We start from the raw sequence: 18,321 nt of genomic DNA, 5'->3' as shown, positions 1-18,321 counted from the left end.
CGTTGGAGTAAACTATCTTGTTCCTCTGCTGTCATATAGTCCATGTCATAGCCATCCACCAACACTTCCGCTTGTTAACCCTTATTCCATCATCCAACACATGTACATGTTGAAGGAAGTGTTGCCTCGGATTTGGCGGGAAAGCACCTAAAATGTTCACCCAAGACAAAGATTTTCACCATATAGGAAGGATTTTGCTGCAATGGAAAAATAAATGAGTTGCACCCTTCTCCCTGTTCTTGCAGAATGGGCATAACATATCATTAATCTCTACATGTCTCCTTCGCAGATTTAATTTTGTTGACAGTCGATCTCTAATTAACCTCAACGCAAAGATTGATGTTTTGCTTGGGATCTTTAATTTCCATAATTCCTCAAAAGTTCCATCCTTTGTCTCCTCTATTGTTTCCCCCATCAACAGATTGTAAGCATTGGGTTTGCTTTCCAGACCCAATCATCTCTTCTATGTGGCTGGATTTGATTGCCTTCAATATCTCTTAAGAAACTGTCAGCCATGTCGATCTCATTGTCAAACAGTGGTCTCCTCCATATAAAATCTCACTCTCATCCTTTATCCGTGTGAGCTCCCATCTGTTGAAAGAACTGATTTCCTATTAGATTAATCACTTAATAAGGAAGCTCCACTCGTGATTTCTTCCTTGATCATTTGTTTTGCTCTGACATCAGTGAGGCCAAGTAGAAGAACCAAATCATCCCCTATGTACTTTGATGCTATGTCTGCTCCTATATCCCACGATAGTTCGTCTTCAACTCTATCAAACAGCACCAAGTTCTTCAATCGCCCCACCCAAGCATCGCTGAACCACTTCTTCTCGTCCATTGGGATATCAAGGTGTACCAATGAGAGTGAACCTTCACGACTGTAAGGCTCATTGTCTTGTGTCCACCTTTGCCTTGAGTTCCTGGTGTTTCTTGCCACCACCATTGCATACGAGACTGGATTTATTCTCTGTTGTGGTTGTCTTCGTCGAGCTGCTTCATTTTGGTGTCTCTCATACCCCTTTGCTTTGTTTTCTGGTATTTCTTATACTTTTAACTCTCCCATATTTTGGAATGTTGACATACAACTTTAAACCTCCAATGACGATATTGTCCAACTGCCATTCTAAGCTGTGCACATCATTCACTCCCTTAAATCGTGCAAAACCGTACATCCTTCCGTTTTTGTTTCTTTGTTTGGAGATGAAAATTTCCTTCACATCCCCCCACTTTTTGAACTGGTATCATAGGTCCTTCTCGGTTGCGTCTTCTGGGAATTGCGTGAAATAGAAGGATGAGATGTCATTCTGATCCCTCTAGTTTGCCCGAGTAGAGCAATGTTGTTGTCCATCCTTGTTCCCGGTGTAGTTATGTCGGGGATCCTCTCTCAACCTCACACTACCACTCTCTCTAACACTTCCTCTGTTCCTAACTCTAACATACCCACTGTTTCTCTCTCTACTCGTTCTCTCTCTATAATGCCTACACATATGACTAAGTGGGATTGTGTTCGAGTCTTGTTGCTCTCACTGACATACTGATGTCAGAAAATTGCAAGTGGTACAGTCGGTCATCGTCAAGTAATAAAATTATAAGATTGTCTCCACAAGGATTACTTGTTTGGCTTAAATATTATTGCAAATTGAGTAATAATTAAATTATAAAAGGTTGAGGGTGAAAAAGATTAAATTCAACATAAAGATAAAATTAATGATAGGAATATTCCTTGGATTGTGGTTTCACACAATGATTTCCTATTTGATTTATCACTTAACTTGATTGACCCCTTGTTTAATTAACACAAATATGCATAACAAAGAACAAGAATGAAAAAAGAAAGAATTATTAACAAATCTAATCCTAAATTAACAACAAAGTGCATGCAAATAACTAAAAACACTGAAAAATATGTTATGAAATGCAATGCATTACGTACCTTCCTAACACATCTAGTTTCTTTCCTTCTTAAAACCTTAGTACTATAGGTAAAGGGGGAGTCTTTCATGCCAAGGATTATAGTTTTTTTTATTGAGATCTCTTGCTTGTGAGGAGGAACCTCCTATTCCTCATGTGTTCTTGCTATTTGGTTTCTGCTTTCTCAACAAGTAGTGCTGTGAGTGGACACCAGTTATGATGCAACGATTAAGGATGTAAAGTTAAGAGAGCAAAACACCAAGTTTTTATACTGCTTCAGATTCACCCAAAAATCTTAAGATAAATTAAACAATTGGAATAAGGAAATCCCATTCCTGGTGTTATTATTGTCATGTGTGGTATGGGTATTACAAATAATTGAATGGGACTCAGTCTTGTCGTTTATTGTATTTGCAATTGCAAGTATTCCACATGCAGTGGTGTTTCTTTTTGTGCGTATCTTTTCATCTTTCTATATTTTCTACTGTCTTTTGCAGTTTTGTTTCTTTGGTTTGTGGGTATGGATAGTTGGATTTCTTTTCAGTTCTAGCATTTTTCTAAGAATTTCCACACTAAACATTGTATCTGATCTTTAATTCAATGCAGAGCCTGATGTTCTTAAAGAAGTAAAGCAGAACCTTGAACTTGGATCAGTGAAGTTTGAGGTGGGATATATATATATATAAAAGTTTGGTTTTATTGGCATAATAACTGTTAAGATTACATATTATTATGCTATTTATGATTAGATAGTAATTAGTGATTTAGTCCTTATTTCTCATTATTAGATTGATCCTATGTAATCAATATTGATCCTATTTGTTTATTATAAATAAAGGCTTAGTGTGGTCATCCTTGATACACACAAGGCAACACAGTAAATACTTTTCTTACAATAACCATGGTCTGAAAATGTCTCGTGGATTGAGAAATGCTTGTAATACACTTGTAATACAATAAAACTTTAAAACACTTTTTATTACTTGCTGTAATTTATTGGAAATCAAAATATTGTCTGTCTCACTCTCCTTATTTAATGAAAACCTCTATTAGTAGTTTAGTAATTTCCAATGAATTTCATTCAATAGTAAAAAGCGTGTTAAAAGAGTGTATTGTAAGCAATTCTTTTTTATTAAATGTTCTCATTACCCCCATCACTAGGTATATCAACAAAATGAAAACTTTGTGATATATTTGTGTGGATGATTAGTTATTAAGTTCGGTCTGGAGATTCTAGTCCAACTAAGTTGATATGTGCTTATCGGAACAAGAAACCTATATAGCTATGACAACTGAATAAAAGTTAATTATACAGGAGAAAAATAATTTGATGGTTACTCAAGTGTGGTCACATGGTTGGTTAAATGCTCCAAGATACAGCTCTACTGGTGTTCTGGTTTCTGAAATGTTAAAATTATTTTTGGGATAGATTGACTGCCATGTCTCTTCCCTTTGGAGTCTTCCTGTATCTCATTGATTCATTGTATGAGTTTGAGATATTGTTCATTGAATAATATCATCTAAAATTTGATAGCTCTCCGTCTCAACTTTGGTCTTCTTAAGCTTTGTACTTTTCTCTCTTTTTACCTTAGTTTTTATCCTTCATAAGTTCATTACTTGTCTTCGGTGACAGGTATTGTGTGACAAAGACCAAACCTCAAAAAAGGTATTTTATAGTCTTCTGATGTTAATGTATTCATTTTTAAGTGGTGGAAAAGCCTATAAGGGACTAGTACCAATTTTATCATTATTTCTATTTCAGATTTCATCAGTGGGAACATACGAGAGACGTATCCTTGAAATTAACAGGAAAAGAGTCAAGGTGGTAAAGCCTGCCACTAAGACTTCTTTTCCAACTACAGAAATTCGTGGTAGTTATGCCCCTCCCTTTCATGTAAGTTTGATTTCCTTGGAAACTCATTTTCCCTCATCCATTATGTATGTAGTTTTAAATTTGGGCTATCATATCCTTGATTTTCTTGTATTGATCTTAAATGTATCAGGTGGAGCTTTTCAGGAATGATCAACACCGTCTACGTATAGTAGTGGACAGCGAGAGAGAAGCAGATTTGATGGTGCACTCGCGACACATTCGGGATGTTATTGTTCTTGTGATTCGAGGACTTGCTCAGCGATTCAATAGTACTTCCCTCAATTCCCTTCTCAAGATAGAGGCATAAATTATGTTACATTGTATAGTCATCATATTGATATGGGAAACTGGGTTGTTGAGGCCAGTTTTCTCACATTTTGCTTGTCCTAAGTGTAAGTATTGTTATATTAAGAGAACAGTTTTTAATGCCGTGTTCATTGCTGGCCATTGCTCGGTAAATCTGTGTGTGTGGCTTAACGCAAGACCATTTAAAGGTTTTGCATTAAGATTTTCGTGCATATTTTAGATGTCTGAATGACATGCAATTTAATGAAACACAAGTAGGGTTTACTCTGTTGTAGTTTGCTCGCTAGCGTATACAGATTTGTCAGCTGCGTTTGCATGCATGACAGTATTCTAGTTTGGGAGTTGCTATTGGTCCCTAACATCCCTCAAAATTTCAAAATTATCCATCTCTAAAATGCACAACGAAATCAAGATTTCTAGTGCAGTGAATTTACAATTCCATTTGTGCATCTTGATTTGTGAAAAAAGTGAGTTAAATGAATATTGTACAACAAAAGTGTGATTTTGTTATACAGTGTACAATGAAATCACACTTTTGTTGATTTTTATTCTATAAAAACATGTTCAACGAACTGAAATTCTATTGTATAATGTGTAATAGAATTACTATTTTGTTGCACTTTTTTTCCTAGAAAAAAAAATGTACAACGGAAGGAAGATTTCGTTGTACAACTTCATAGTCATAGAGTTTGAGAGAGAGAAAAAAAGTTAAAGATATTATTATTGATTTAGAATGAAAAGTCAATTATAATTAATTATGTTTGTCTATTTATAGAGGAAATAAACATGGTTACACTTAACTTGATTAAGTAATCATAGTTAATTATTGTTCTAACAAAATAACACAAATAACAACTCTAATATAATAACAGAAATAACAAAATCACAATTATTTCTAACTAATCATAATTGCTCTAATAATAGATTATAGAGTAAACCTTACTTAATACATTAATACATATAAATGTTTGATATGTATTATGGTACACTCATAAAATTAATTGGATGCACATTTAATGATTTTCATGACTGAATTGTCTATAAAGGTCTATTACATATTGGGATCTTTTAATTGGATGAAATTGTATTTATTTGAAAACTTGCATGTGTTGATTATAATGCCTTTGTCATGAGTGGGCTTTAGGTGTCCATTACCTTTACCATTGTGGTGCAAGGTGCAAAATTCGGCCTACAAGTCTTGTTATACAATGAAATCAAGTTTTTGCATAATAATTTATGTAACACAAGGGAATTAAGATTTCAAACAAAATAATATAAAATATCACAATAGAAACATGCTTTTGTTGTAGTATAGAGGTTTCATATAAAATATTCAACGAAAATATGTTTTCATGTACATAATTTAAAATGGAAACATTTTTTATTGTGTAATTTTTTGCACCTCTTTTTATACAACGAAAAAGTTTTCCTATTAGGTATTTTTTCACAAAAAATCAATTGCAGAATTAAGTTATTTTTTCTTTGAATTAATTTTAATACAAATTATATTAATGAAAACACACATTACTTTTTTTAATAGTTGTATAAATTACCTTTTTATTTAAATTTAAATTAATGATAACATAAATTGCTTTTTTTAATTGTAATCAAAATAATATCATAAATTGATTTGATTACGATTAACAAAGGTAATTCTTATAATAATTAATTTGATTATCTTTATAAATGATAATTTGCATTCAGTTAATTTAATTTTAATTAAAAAAATATAGAGTACTATCAAAAATGGTAAATTATATCAATTAATTTGAGTACTTTAAAAAAGGTAACTTGCATTCATAATTAATAAAAAATCATAAAAACAAAAAAAATAAACACAACGAAAAATATGATTCCGTTATGTTTTTTTTTTCAACAAAAAAATACAAAACAAAAATGCGATTTGATTGTGTATTTCAACAAAGATTACAACGAAATCATGTTTTCGTTATTAAATGAGTGAGGAGAAGAAGGGCACGGATAAGTGGAAGGGAGAAAGAAAGAGGGGGTGAAGTGTTTTCAATAGAGGAGTAAAATGATAATTGTTGTTCTTTTGCTTCATGTTTGAAAAGTGATGAGTGGGAATAAGGGGTTGGATTCGTGCAGAACAAGAAGGCGTAGTGATAAATTGGGTTGGGTTTTATGATCCAGGTGATAGGGGGTGGTGCATTTCATTATGGGAAGGAGTATAAATAGTAGAAGTAGCGACAACGTGTAACGAAGGAGCAATAGAAAGAGTAGTGCAGAGTGCTGGGTGCGGAAGTAGTAGTTGTCTCGAATAATATATGTGATTTCCTCACTCAACGAAGGAGCAATGGAAAGAGTGGCATTGAGTCACTTGCAAGGCAACGCTTGATGGAGTCAGTGATGGTAGCGGTGTCAGGGTGACAGAAGGGGTAAGACAAACGAATTTTTTCTTATGTGTTCTATCAGAAGGAGAAGAAACATATTGTGTGATCGTTTTTATCCATTAATATTTTTCAATAGTTAATTGTGTTACTTTTTCATGGACAAAAGAATCAATTTGAATCATTTTAAAAAGATAAAGAATTGAAATGAACTTTCTAAAAGATAAAAAATTAAATTAAATAAAAAATAAATAAAATAAAGAACCAAATAAGTCATCAGGCCTTATAACAAATAATTCTCATTCATATTGATATGAAAGCTTATCTTTTAGTATATTTTTATATGATCAAATGGGGTGTATTTTTATTTCCATTCACAAGATAAAAAATATTTATATCAACACACACGTGTATTTTAACTTCCAGTTTTTCTGTTACAATTTGTTAGGAAATTGTTAGAAAAATTGTTAGAAAAGTTTGTTAGATCTTTAAGAATGAAAGGGAGACACCTCTGTGTATATATACTTGATCCTATAATGTATCAATTCAAATTTTTCAATGAATGATATAATGTTCTCCATAACTTAATATGGTATCAGAAGTGTAAATTTCGTAACCTTTTTTCTCTCTTCTCCTCTCTTCATCTTTCATCTCCAAAGTTCTTCAACCATTCGAGCTTTCTGCCATGGACGATCCATATGATCCTTACATCATGAACAATGCTAATAGTCCTGGTCTGATTCTCGTATCAAAGCCTCTCACATTGGAGAATTGGAACTCATGGAAACGAGCAATGCTCATGGCTCTTGGTAGAAGAAACAAACTCGAATTTGTTGATGGAACAATTCCTCCACCTGATCCTAAAGATCCTTTGCATCATGCGTGGCTCCGTAACAACAACATTGTTGCATCATGGCTCATGAATTCCATTTCAAAAGAAGTTGTTGTGAGTGTCACATATTCCTCAAATGCAGCAGCAATATGGAAGGATCTTGAGGATCGCTTCCAGCAAAACAATGGACCTCGCATCCTTCAACTCAAACGTGATTTGTCAAATTGCTTGCAAGGTTCCCGCTCTGTTTTGCAATATTACACAAAGATGAAATCGATCTAGGAAGAACTCAGTGAGTACAAGCCTGTACATCACTGTCACTGTGGTGGTGTTCAACCACTCTTAGATCACTTTCATTTTGAGTATGTCCTCACATTTCTGCTAGGCCTCAATGAAAGTTACAATCCGATTCGTGGCCAGATTCTCACCATGGATCCATTTTCCTCCATTCAACGTGCTTTCTCTCTGGTGATTCAAAAAGAAAAGCAGCGGGAGGTAGGTAATGTGCAAACTCCCTTGGATTCACAATTGGCATGTGTTGTTCAAGGCTCTCAGAATTCAAAATCTGGCAACAAGAAGGACAAAGGTCATCCACTCTGCACACATTGCGGTCTCCTTGGGCACACTAAGGACAAGTGCTTCAAGATTATTAAATATCCTCCAGGTCACAAGAAGCACAAGAGCACGGTTAATCTTGTCAATGACAATCAAGGAGAGTCTTCAAACTCTTTCAACATCGCCCAATGCCAACAACTGCTGAATTTCATACAGAGTCAGATGGCTCGGGCAATGAATTCAGAGACATCACAGTCGGATCAGTCAAATCTTGGTATGATCTTTTCAACTCATGGTCAATCTTTTGGCATTAACTCTAGTTCTTGGATTATAGATTCAAGAGCTACATCTCATATATGTCATGATCTTAAACTGTTTGATCAATATACTCAGTTGTCAAATTGAACTATCACACTTCCAAATAATTACAAAATAAATGTGAAAGCAATTGGTTTAGTCACTCTCACTCATTTGATAAAACTGTCCAATGTTTTGTACATCCCTCAATTCCATGTCAATATAATTTTCGTCAGTTCTTTTATGTGCTCAAACACTAACTCATGTGTATTTTTTCTGGTAACTGTTTCTTGCTTCAGGACAAGCAACAGAACAGAGTGATTGGCAAGGGTAACCTCCATCAAGGTCTCTACCACTTCCAACCACACAGTGAATATGCATGTAGTTTCATGCACACTGCTATTTTGAGTCAATGTAATAATGTTGTAGATGCCAATGTTTGGCATGCCCGAATGGGACATTTATCAGACAATGTTCTAAAAATTCTGAGTAATAAAATTTCATTTCATATTCCAAAAGATTTCTCATCTAATTGTTGCTCGATTTGTCCTCAGTCAAAATTTAAACATTTGTCTTTTGATTTTCATAATAATTTTTCTAAGTCGCCTTTTGACTTAATCCACTGTGACATTTGGGGACCATTTCCTCATGACACTCATGATGGCAAGAAATATTTCTTAACCATTGTGGATGATAATTCACGGTACAATTGGGTTCATTTGATGAGAAACAAGTCTGAGGCACCACATCTATTACAAGCTTTCTTCAAGCTTGTTCAGACGCAATTTTCCAAAAGCATTAAGGTTGCAGTCTGATAATGCTAAAGAATTAGCCTTGACTAATTTTTTGCAGAATGCAAGAGTAGTTCACCAGTTTTCTTGCCCACACAGACCCCAACAAAATTCGGTAGTAGAGAGGCGCCATCAACACCTATTGAATGTAGCATGTGCTTTAATGTTTCAAGCTCAGTTGCCAATTTATTTTTGGGGAGAGTGTGTATCCATGAAAGCTTACATCATCAATAGAACACCAAGCTCAAATCTGCAGAACCAGTCACCATATGAGTTGTTATATGGTAAAGTACCAGCCTAAGATTTGATAAAGGTGTTTGGGTGCTTGTGCTATGTAGCCACTATCCCTGCTCAAAGACATAAGTTCACTCCTCGGGCCATTAAATGTGTGTTCCTTAGGTATCTGTTTGGTTACAAAGGATACAAGCTCTATGATTTAGACAATCATAAATTCCTTATATCTAGAGATGTGACTTTCCAGGAAAATAGCTTTCCTTTTGCCACAAGCACATATACAACATCTGATATGTTTCCAAACCTTGTTGTACTCAGACCTTTTCTTGACATGCTTCCTAATCCAAACCCCACTCCTCAACCACCACCTGAACCTAAACCACAACTTGAGATAGAACCAGACCTTGCCCAACCTGATGTTCTACCCAATGCACATGTGAGCAGGTCAACCAAAGTCATTAGACCACCTACTCATCTTCATGACTATGTCTCTAATGTCACTTACCCCATCCAGAATCACCTCACGTACAACAACCTTTCTCCAACTTACAGAGACTATGTGTTTAAAGTCTCAAAAATTTATGAGCCTCAGTTCTATCATCAAGCAATTCGATTTGCTGAATGGAGTCAAGCCATGAATGAGGAGATTTAGGCCCTTGAAATGAACAACACTTTGGTTGTTCAACCTCTACCACCCGGTAAGAGAACCATTGGTTGCAAATGGATTTATAAGGTCAAGTATAGAGCAGATGGCTTCCTTGATAGATACAAGGCCCGTCTCATTGCGAAAGGGTACACACAACAAGCAAGGATCAATTTTTTGGACACTTTCTCACCTATTGCCAAGCTTAGTGAGAGTGCTTCTTTCCATTGCAGCTCATAGAAATTGGAACATGTTGCAGCTTGATATATATAACGCATTTCTCAATGGTGATTTGATTGAGGAAGTATACATGGACATGCCTCTTGGTTATCCTGTCAAGAATGATAACATGGTTTGTAAACTCACAAAATCTTTGTATGGTCTACGTCAAGCTTCCCGACAATGGTTTCACAAGTTCTCCACCACCATCCTTGATCAAGGATTTCAGCAATGCCCTGCAGATCACTCTTTGTTCACCAGAGGGAGTGGAGCAACTCTAGTCACATTGTTGGTGTACATTGACGACATTATCATTGTTGGGCCAGATCAAAAGTTGATTGCGGAAACCCAACAAATGCTTGCCAAACACTTCAAAATCAAAGTGATTGGTGATCTCAAGTATTTTCTAGGCTTGGAAATTTCCAAGTCTCCTCGTGGCATCCATCTTTGCCAACGTAAATATACTTTGCAACTCCTGACTGAAACCGGCTTTGCAGCATCAAAGCCTCAATCTGTCCCCATGGATCCTAATTCACAGCTAAATGAAACTGATGGTGATCCATTGGAGGATGCCTCTCAATACCGTAGGCTAATTGGGAGGTTAATGTACCTTACAATCTCGCGCCCAAACATCTCATTTGTCGTTAATCGCCTAAGCCAGTTCATGTCCAAGCCGAGAACTCCTCATCTACATGCAATTTATCATCTGTTGCAGTACCTGAAGTCCTCACCTGGCTAAGGCATTCTATTTCCCTCATCATCATCCATGCGGGTTTCTGCATATGTGGACGGCGACTGGGGCAGTTGCCAAGTCACCCGTCGTTCCACCACCGGTTTTTGTGTGTTTCTCGGTTCATCACTCATTGCATAGAAGTCCAAGAAACAGCCCACGGTGGCTCGTTCATCTGCAAAGGCAGAATACAGAGCCTTAGCAACACTGACTTCTAAGCTTTTGTGGATTAAGCAACTGCTGTGATCTTTTGATATGCCTTTACAGGCAAGTGTTGTTTTCTACGATAGTAAATCTGCTATACAACTTGCAAGCAATCCCACATGCAATGAACGTTCGAAACACATTGATATAGACTGTCATTTTATCAGGGAACATGTCCAGATTGGCTTCATCAACCTTGTCCAAGTTAAGTCTCAAGACCAATTAGCTGATCCTATGGCAAAAGCATTGCACAGACCACTGTTTCAGTCCCTCATATCCAAGTTGGGTACTTTAGATATATATCTTCCAACTTGAGGGGGAGTATCAACACACACATGTATTTTAACTTTTAGTTTTTCTGTTATAGTTTGTTAGAAAATTGTTAGAAAAGTTTGTTAGATCTTTGAGAATGAGGGAGAGACACCTCTGTATATATATATCTGATCCTATAATGTATCAATTCAAATTTTTCAATAAATAATATAATTTTCTCCACAACTTAATATATTTTTAGTATATTATAATTTTGTTCCATGGCATGCTTATCTTTTAGTATATTTTTACATGATCAAATGGGGTGTATTTTTATTTCCATTCACCTGATAAAAAAATATTTATTCATGGAATAAAAATTACATTTATGAATAAAAATATGCATATACTCTCTTCCTATTTACTTACTGTTACACAAACCTAACTATTATAAAAATATAATAGTTAGGGTGACATAAAATCTTTTTGAAAAGATTGTTAAATATATAAATATAACTTATTCAAAAAGGTTATCACTACATATCCTTATTTTATATATATATATATAGATTCAAAAGTAGAACCGTGTAATGTGTGCCATAGAAAATATAATTATTGTACACAAAAAATGTTCACATTTAGAAATAAAAAGTTATTACATTATTTCAAATTTACACAAGACTAGTATCTCTTTCAAAATTTTATAGGAAAGTTATTTATTTATAATCAATTTGGGCTATGTAAATTATTAACAATTTATAGATGCAAAATTGATATATCTTGTGCATAACAAGAATGACGCCAAGTTAAATAAGAAACATGTCACATTATATAGGTGATTTTTTTGGGGTTGCTTTATGTGTTTGTTATGCTTAATTACATGTTTATCATTGATTCAAGTATTAATTACATGTTTATCAATGATTCAAGTATTATTGAACTGGATTCTTTTAAGTAAGGGTAGATACACATGGTTGATTATGGGATAATGGTCCCCACAAAGTAAATTATTGACTTTATTATATTAATAGTTATTATTTTGCCCCATAAAAAAATGAGAATTGCCCCCATAAAATGATTTTTTTAAAAAGAAAAGAATGTAAAAAAATTGAAAGACAAAAGAAAAAATAAATTGATACTAATTTTATCTATTTTATTTCATTGAATTTATAAAAACTTAGGTATTTTAGTTGTTTTTATCATGAAATTGTGTATTTTATAAATATTTAAAATATTTTTGTTTGTAAAAATATCATATACATTTTTGTGCTTCCACTAAAAGAATTTTCTAGATTCGCCGTTTGTACTGCTAATTGTGGCTGTCGCGGTTCATGTTGATGTAGAGTAAATCAAAACTAGCAGTGTGAGCTAAGAGTAGCTAGATAGTAGGAAAAACAAAAATAATAAGCATAAGATCATAATAAAACTCGGATTTATATGTATTTAATATTATTATACATTAATAACTCATTTGCATCCATGAGATTATGAGAACGAGCTAGCATCCAGAACTCATTCTTTTTTATTTATTTTATCTTATAGTATATGGTTGCTGCACTTATGGATGACCTCCAAAGCCAGCAGCAGCACCTCCAAACCCTAAAGCAGCAGCACCTCCAACTCCACCAGCACCTCCATGCCCTAAAGCAGCACCACCTCCAACTCCATGACCAGCACCTCCATGCCCTAAAGCAGCACCACCTCCAACTCCATCAGCACCTCCAAACCCTAAAGCAGCACCACCTCCAACTCCATCAGCACCTCCATGCCCTAAAGCAGCACCACCTCCAACTCCATGACCAGCACCTCCATGCCCTAAAGCAGCACCACCTCCAACTCCATCAGCACCTCCAAACCCTAAAGCAGCACCACCTCCAACTCCATCAGCACCTCCATGCCCTATAGCTGCTCCACCTTCAACTCCTCCCCCAATGCCACCACCATTTCCTCCACCAAAAACAACTTCTCCTCCAAAACCAATGATTGTTTTGTTGCCTCCAACATGACCAGCACCCCCTTCGACACCACCACCACCACCACCTTGGCTATGGCAAGTGGTGCTGCCTCCATTACTTCCTCCTCCTCCACATTCCTCAAAAACTCCACTAAATCCAATACTAGCACCTCCATGATCATCACCTTCTTCAATGTCAACAAATACTTCTTTCACTTTTCGGCAATCTGCCACTCCTATGATCACCAATAGAAGAAGCAACACACCACCATGTATTTTCCCCATAATTTCTACAACCACCCAAATCAAATAAAGCTAATTAAATAGATAGATATGTTTGTTTTACTTGAAATTTAAAACCTAACAAGGAGTAGTATTTATAGTAGTAGTGCAAAAAGCTAATATAAGTAGTTGAGATCTCTCTTTCCCTGCAGTATGCCTACCCATGTTGATTGGTGCTGCTGGTATCCAACACTAGATCACAAAATTCAAACTTAACTGTACGTTCCTATTTTACCAACTTTTTAATTTGAAAAACTCACAAGGAGATTTTCATATTTTTTTTACCTTTCAATGTTTGACACTTAAGAATATGGGTGCACATGGAGCCACTTCTATATTTGCTAATTACCTAAAACTCCAAGAATGCAACTGATTTTAAAAAAATATTATTGCTGAATGAATTAATAAAATTTACATATGTATATCATTTGTCAAATTATATGAATTTTAATTTTTATCTTTTAAGACTGCTATAAAATTTACACATAATAAGAAAAAATAAATTCAAAATTGTGTGCGTATCGTGTATATCTCCTAATTAACTAAATTTCCAAGAATCTTATTGCTACTAACGAAAGATTAAAAACAAGGAAAATAGTAAAAGGTTGTCCAACTTAACCTTCTTAAGAAACTTGTTTTATATGTTAGTGCTAACTTGAAAATGAATTATTGGCCCTATCTTTTCATCTTGACCCATTAGTTCAATAATTACCTCCTCCATTTAATATTAACTAAGATTTACTGTAAACTACTTAGTCATGATCACTATTAAAAGTTTATAACAACAACTCCCAGAGTGTGATTAGTTTATTTTAGAAACAATTACGTTGGTGGGCTTTATATTTTATTTTCCACCCCAGTAGATGTAGAAGTTGTTTCATACATATTTAGGTATTAAGAAAAAGACACGTGCAGAAAATTTTATCACTTCATAACATGTTTATTAAGTATCATGTAAAGTAATAAGTTTCTGGGATATTAAGTAATTAAGATTACGCCAATAGGAAACATATATGACATGAGTAATATATCTAATATTATCAATTATCAAATTACGCAGTCTAGTGACACAAAATCTCTTTAAAGAGATTGTTGATTTACATTCACTTTAACTTATCAAGATTTTTATTTGTAGTAAAAAATAATAAAAGCATATATATATATATATATAAAGATTATTTTTCTTTATATTAAATTTCGAAACATGCTGTGATACAATCATCATTATGCATTTATAAGGATATTGTTAATCTTCATCATTCATAACTATTTGTTAGCGTTAAAATCTGCTAATGACTCTCTTAATAGTCATTTTTCCAACGCCTAACACGATCAATCTTAATGGGACCCTAAAAGGGCAACGGTATTCCTAGGTGCACTCAGCATTTTGTAAAAATGTCAATTTTGTTCCTTCCTTTTTTTTCTTTAAATTGGCAGCACTGTGTGTATCATTTTACGTTTCAAGCTTTGTTTCTTTCATTTTTGTCCGGTTTCTGCCGTTCGTGGTATTTTTGCAAGTGTTGAGAGAGTTAGCGGTTCAGTGAAGGTGAAATTCTTACCAGGTGGTGTTTTTCTTTCGGCAGAGGTACACATTTTATGGCTTTTTTGGGTATCTTGTATTTTAGTAGATTTGTTCGTAAGATGTAACATACGGAAGAAGTACTTCCGTAAGCCTTGTACGGAAGAACTTCTTCTGTAATTGTAAAATGCTTCTTACAGAAGAAGTTTTTCTGTAAAAAGCTTACGAAAGTACTTCTTCCGTAAGCTTTTTACGGAAGACCTTCTTCCGTAAGCTTCTTATGGAAGACCTTCTTTCATAATTTTTTTAGTTTAATTTTTTTTAGTTTTTGTTTTAAATTTGTGAAAAAATTAATATTTATAAATATTATTAATATTTTAAATTTTTGTATTTCATATTTTTGAAATTGTGGATAATTGGTTTAATTAGGTATAATAATTGTATTTTGTTGTAGTAGTAAAATGTTTAATTAGTTGTTAGTTATAGTTTTATATATTTTAATTGTTAATTAGGGTGCAAAATTTGTATTTGTTTGAAGTACTTTTTTTAAAATTAGATGTTTCGTAAAATTTATTATTATTGTGTTTTTGTAGTACGTATTGGATAATTTGTTGTAGAAATTTAAAATTAGTTAGTTATTACAAATTTAATATATGATAAGTCAAAATTGAAATTATTGAGGTCCAAGATTTGTATTTAGTTTAAGTAAATTATTTAGTTTTAAATTTTGAATGTAGTTGTATTAGTTGTTAATACGTATGTAGTTATTATTTAGTCTATTTTTAGTTTTGATGATATGGTAATTTGTATGTTGTTGTAAATTTTGAATGTACTTGTGTATGATGTATAATTTATTTATTTATCGTTAAGATGAACGAAGATCAATGGACGTATGATAATACGATGTCTCAAGAAGTTGATATGGATTATGAAAATGAACAAGAATGTGGTGTGAATCAACCAAATGTTGATTGTTCAGATGCTTTTAATACTTCTCAGGTAATCATGTTCATTAGTTTGAGTCATTTGGTTGAATGTATGTTTTGTATAAAAAATAAATTGTCGGGGCTGTGTTGTAGGTCTTTGGTACCTAAGATGATGTTCTGCAGAGGGCTCGATCGATTGCCCATGAAAATGGATTTGTTGCAGTCATTATGAGGTCTGACACACATACTAGTAGTAGAGGAAGAAGTTCATTTGTGTTAATTAGGTGTGAAAGGAGCGGTCAGTATAAGTGTAGGAAGAAAGAATTTGTTAGAAGAGACACTGGGAGTAGAAAATGTGGTTGTCCCTTCAAGCTTCGTGGGAAACCAATGATTGGAGGGGAAGGTTGGATGGAGAAGTTGATCTGTGGGATTCACAATCATGAATTGGCCAAGTCTTTAATTGGACATCCATACACTGGGCGATTGACTAAGGAGGAGGAGAATATTATTGCTGATATGACAAAGTCGATGGTGAAACCAAGAAACATCTTGCTAACGCTAAAGGAGCACAATGCCAACAGTTGCACCACAATCAAACAAATATACAATGCAAGAAGTGCATATCGTTCTTCCATTAGAGGAAATGACACTGAAATGCAACACCTAATGAAACTTCTTGAACGTGATCAATATATTCATTGGCATGGATTAAAGGATGAATTTGTGGTACGTGATCTGTTTTGGTGTAACACAGATGCAGTAAAGTTATTCAATGCATGTCATTTGGTGTTTTTCATAGACAGTACCTACAAAACAAACAGGTACAGATCAACCCTAACTACATATTATCATATATATTAAACCCTAACATCTCAACTAACCCCTACGCTCAACCCTAACCCTAACATAAACACTCCTCTACCCCCTAAGCCCTATGTTATACGCCCTAACCCCACATTTAGTCCTAGGCGCCCTTAACTAAACCCTAGCCACTAACCCTAATTTATCTTTTGATGCAAATATATTAAACATCAAAAACAAAAATGTTACCTAATATATACTATTTTGATGCAAATATAATAAACATCAAAATTTATTTCTTACACCATGCAATCATACATATTTTTTCATTAAAAAACAAAACATATAAACCCTAAACCTATTTCTAATACAAAACAAACAAATACAATTAAATTTAAAAAAAATTAACTAAATTATTAAAAAAAATTCAAATGTTCATACGAAAGAAGTTCTTTCGTAAACTCATATGGAAGAAGTTCTTTCGTAAGTGTTTAACGAAGAAGTTCTTTCGTATGAGTCATACGTCTTTCGTATTACTCATACGGAAGAACTTCACGTTAACAACTCAGCAACACATACGGAAGAAATTCTTCCGTATGTGTTGAACCTATTCATATTCCACAAAATCGTATCTCTTCTAACCTCAATGTCGTCTACCCTACAACCAAAATTCAACGAAAAATGCCATTACTAGGTGAGAAAGGGAACTAACCTCGACGGCGGAGTCCAACCACACAAATGCAGCTCCAAAAACGCAGGAAGAAGGAGTTGCGTGAGGAAGGAAATGGCGGAAGAAGGAGATGCATGAGGAAGGAGAAGAAGACGAAGCATAAGAAGTGGGGAGATGGGTGCACCTTTTTTATTTAAAATAAAGCCAAGGACAATTTTGTCCATTCACCCTAATTGTTGGGTGCACCAGCAATGTTGCTGGGTGCACCTAGCAACACTCGTATAAGTATCGCAAGGCCTGTAAATTAGTGCTTTCACAATGTAATCTAGGTCCTTAACCAAGTCAAATCAAATCAATCATTTTCAATCATTTATTTTTCATTTACAACTTTCTTATAACTTTATTTATCGCTTTATTTATTGTTTTCAGTTATTTACAACATTTCCTTTATTGCATTTTTATAAAAGTAGTGTAACATAATTAACCTTGGTTCTACAATTGCTAAAAAAAACACTCTGGAATGGATTGAGAACACAATTGAGGAACATAATTTTTTTTCAAGTCAGACACTTAAGAAAATCAATTGTTGGTAATTAGTTGTTTTCATGGTTGATCAATCAAAATTTTCATCACCAACACAACTCTAGCATGCCAAGTGAGACCTCAATTGTAACTAATTGAAGTTCCATTTGCCAACCCTTGGATTGTAATTGGCACATGCAATTGAGATTAGGGTGAAGCACTTTAAGGATGGAATTGACACCAACAACAAAAATGGCTTCAGGTTTAGCTCTTGTCTTTCACACACCAACGACTAATTTCGAAAGCCAAAACCTTAACTATGAAGGCACTCCAACACAGTTTTACAAGTCTATTTAACCAAGCGTTGAGGGAAATTTGGCTATTAATAGGCATATGAGCCTTAGGGGTTTCCATTTGCCATCCCAAGACTAGGAATGCAATTGTTTTCC

The 18,321-nt window shown here is 34.3% G+C and overlaps 2 protein-coding genes across 3 annotated transcripts in view; one reads left to right on the top strand and one right to left on the bottom strand.

Annotated features, from left to right (window-relative positions):
• The window catches only part of LOC114367801 (187-kDa microtubule-associated protein AIR9-like), a 93,631-nt gene extending 89,205 nt beyond the window's left edge, over window positions 1–4,426 (top strand). For both annotated transcript variants that reach the window (XM_028324998.1, XM_028324999.1), the window contains exons 34-37: window positions 2,521–2,579; window positions 3,548–3,580; window positions 3,677–3,808; window positions 3,918–4,426. In XM_028324998.1, the coding sequence (XP_028180799.1) occupies window positions 2,521–2,579; window positions 3,548–3,580; window positions 3,677–3,808; window positions 3,918–4,094 (401 nt within the window). In that variant the 3' untranslated portion in view covers window positions 4,095–4,426. The remainder of the gene's footprint in view (window positions 1–2,520; window positions 2,580–3,547; window positions 3,581–3,676; window positions 3,809–3,917) is intronic.
• Window positions 4,427–12,602: 8,176 nt separating this feature from the next.
• Window positions 12,603–13,503, bottom strand: LOC114367425 (glycine-rich protein 23-like). Its single transcript, XM_028324605.1, has 2 exons — window positions 12,960–13,503; window positions 12,603–12,830 (listed from the first exon to the last, which is right to left on the bottom strand). Exons 1-2 carry the CDS (start codon window positions 13,435–13,437, stop codon window positions 12,757–12,759), a joined length of 552 nt encoding a protein of 183 aa, XP_028180406.1. The 5' UTR covers window positions 13,438–13,503; the 3' UTR covers window positions 12,603–12,756.
• Between the last annotated feature and the right edge of the window lie 4,818 nt (window positions 13,504–18,321).

Source organism: Glycine soja, chromosome 9 (assembly GCF_004193775.1).
Source record: "Glycine soja cultivar W05 chromosome 9, ASM419377v2, whole genome shotgun sequence".
Classification (NCBI taxonomy): Eukaryota; Viridiplantae; Streptophyta; class Magnoliopsida; order Fabales; family Fabaceae; genus Glycine; species Glycine soja.
This window is presented reverse-complemented; position numbering and strand designations above follow the sequence as displayed.

What these genes read in the sequence shown, in the direction of transcription:
- LOC114367425 (XM_028324605.1), bottom strand. Translation starts at nt 13,437, where the DNA reads ATGGGGAAAATACATGGTGGTGTGTTGCTTCTTCTATTGGTGATCATA. An exon ending in TGCTGCTTTAGGGCATGGAG is followed by an intron (nt 12,831 to 12,959) that starts GTGCTGATGGAG and finishes TAGGGCATGGAG; the next exon opens with GTGCTGGTGGAGTTGGAGGT.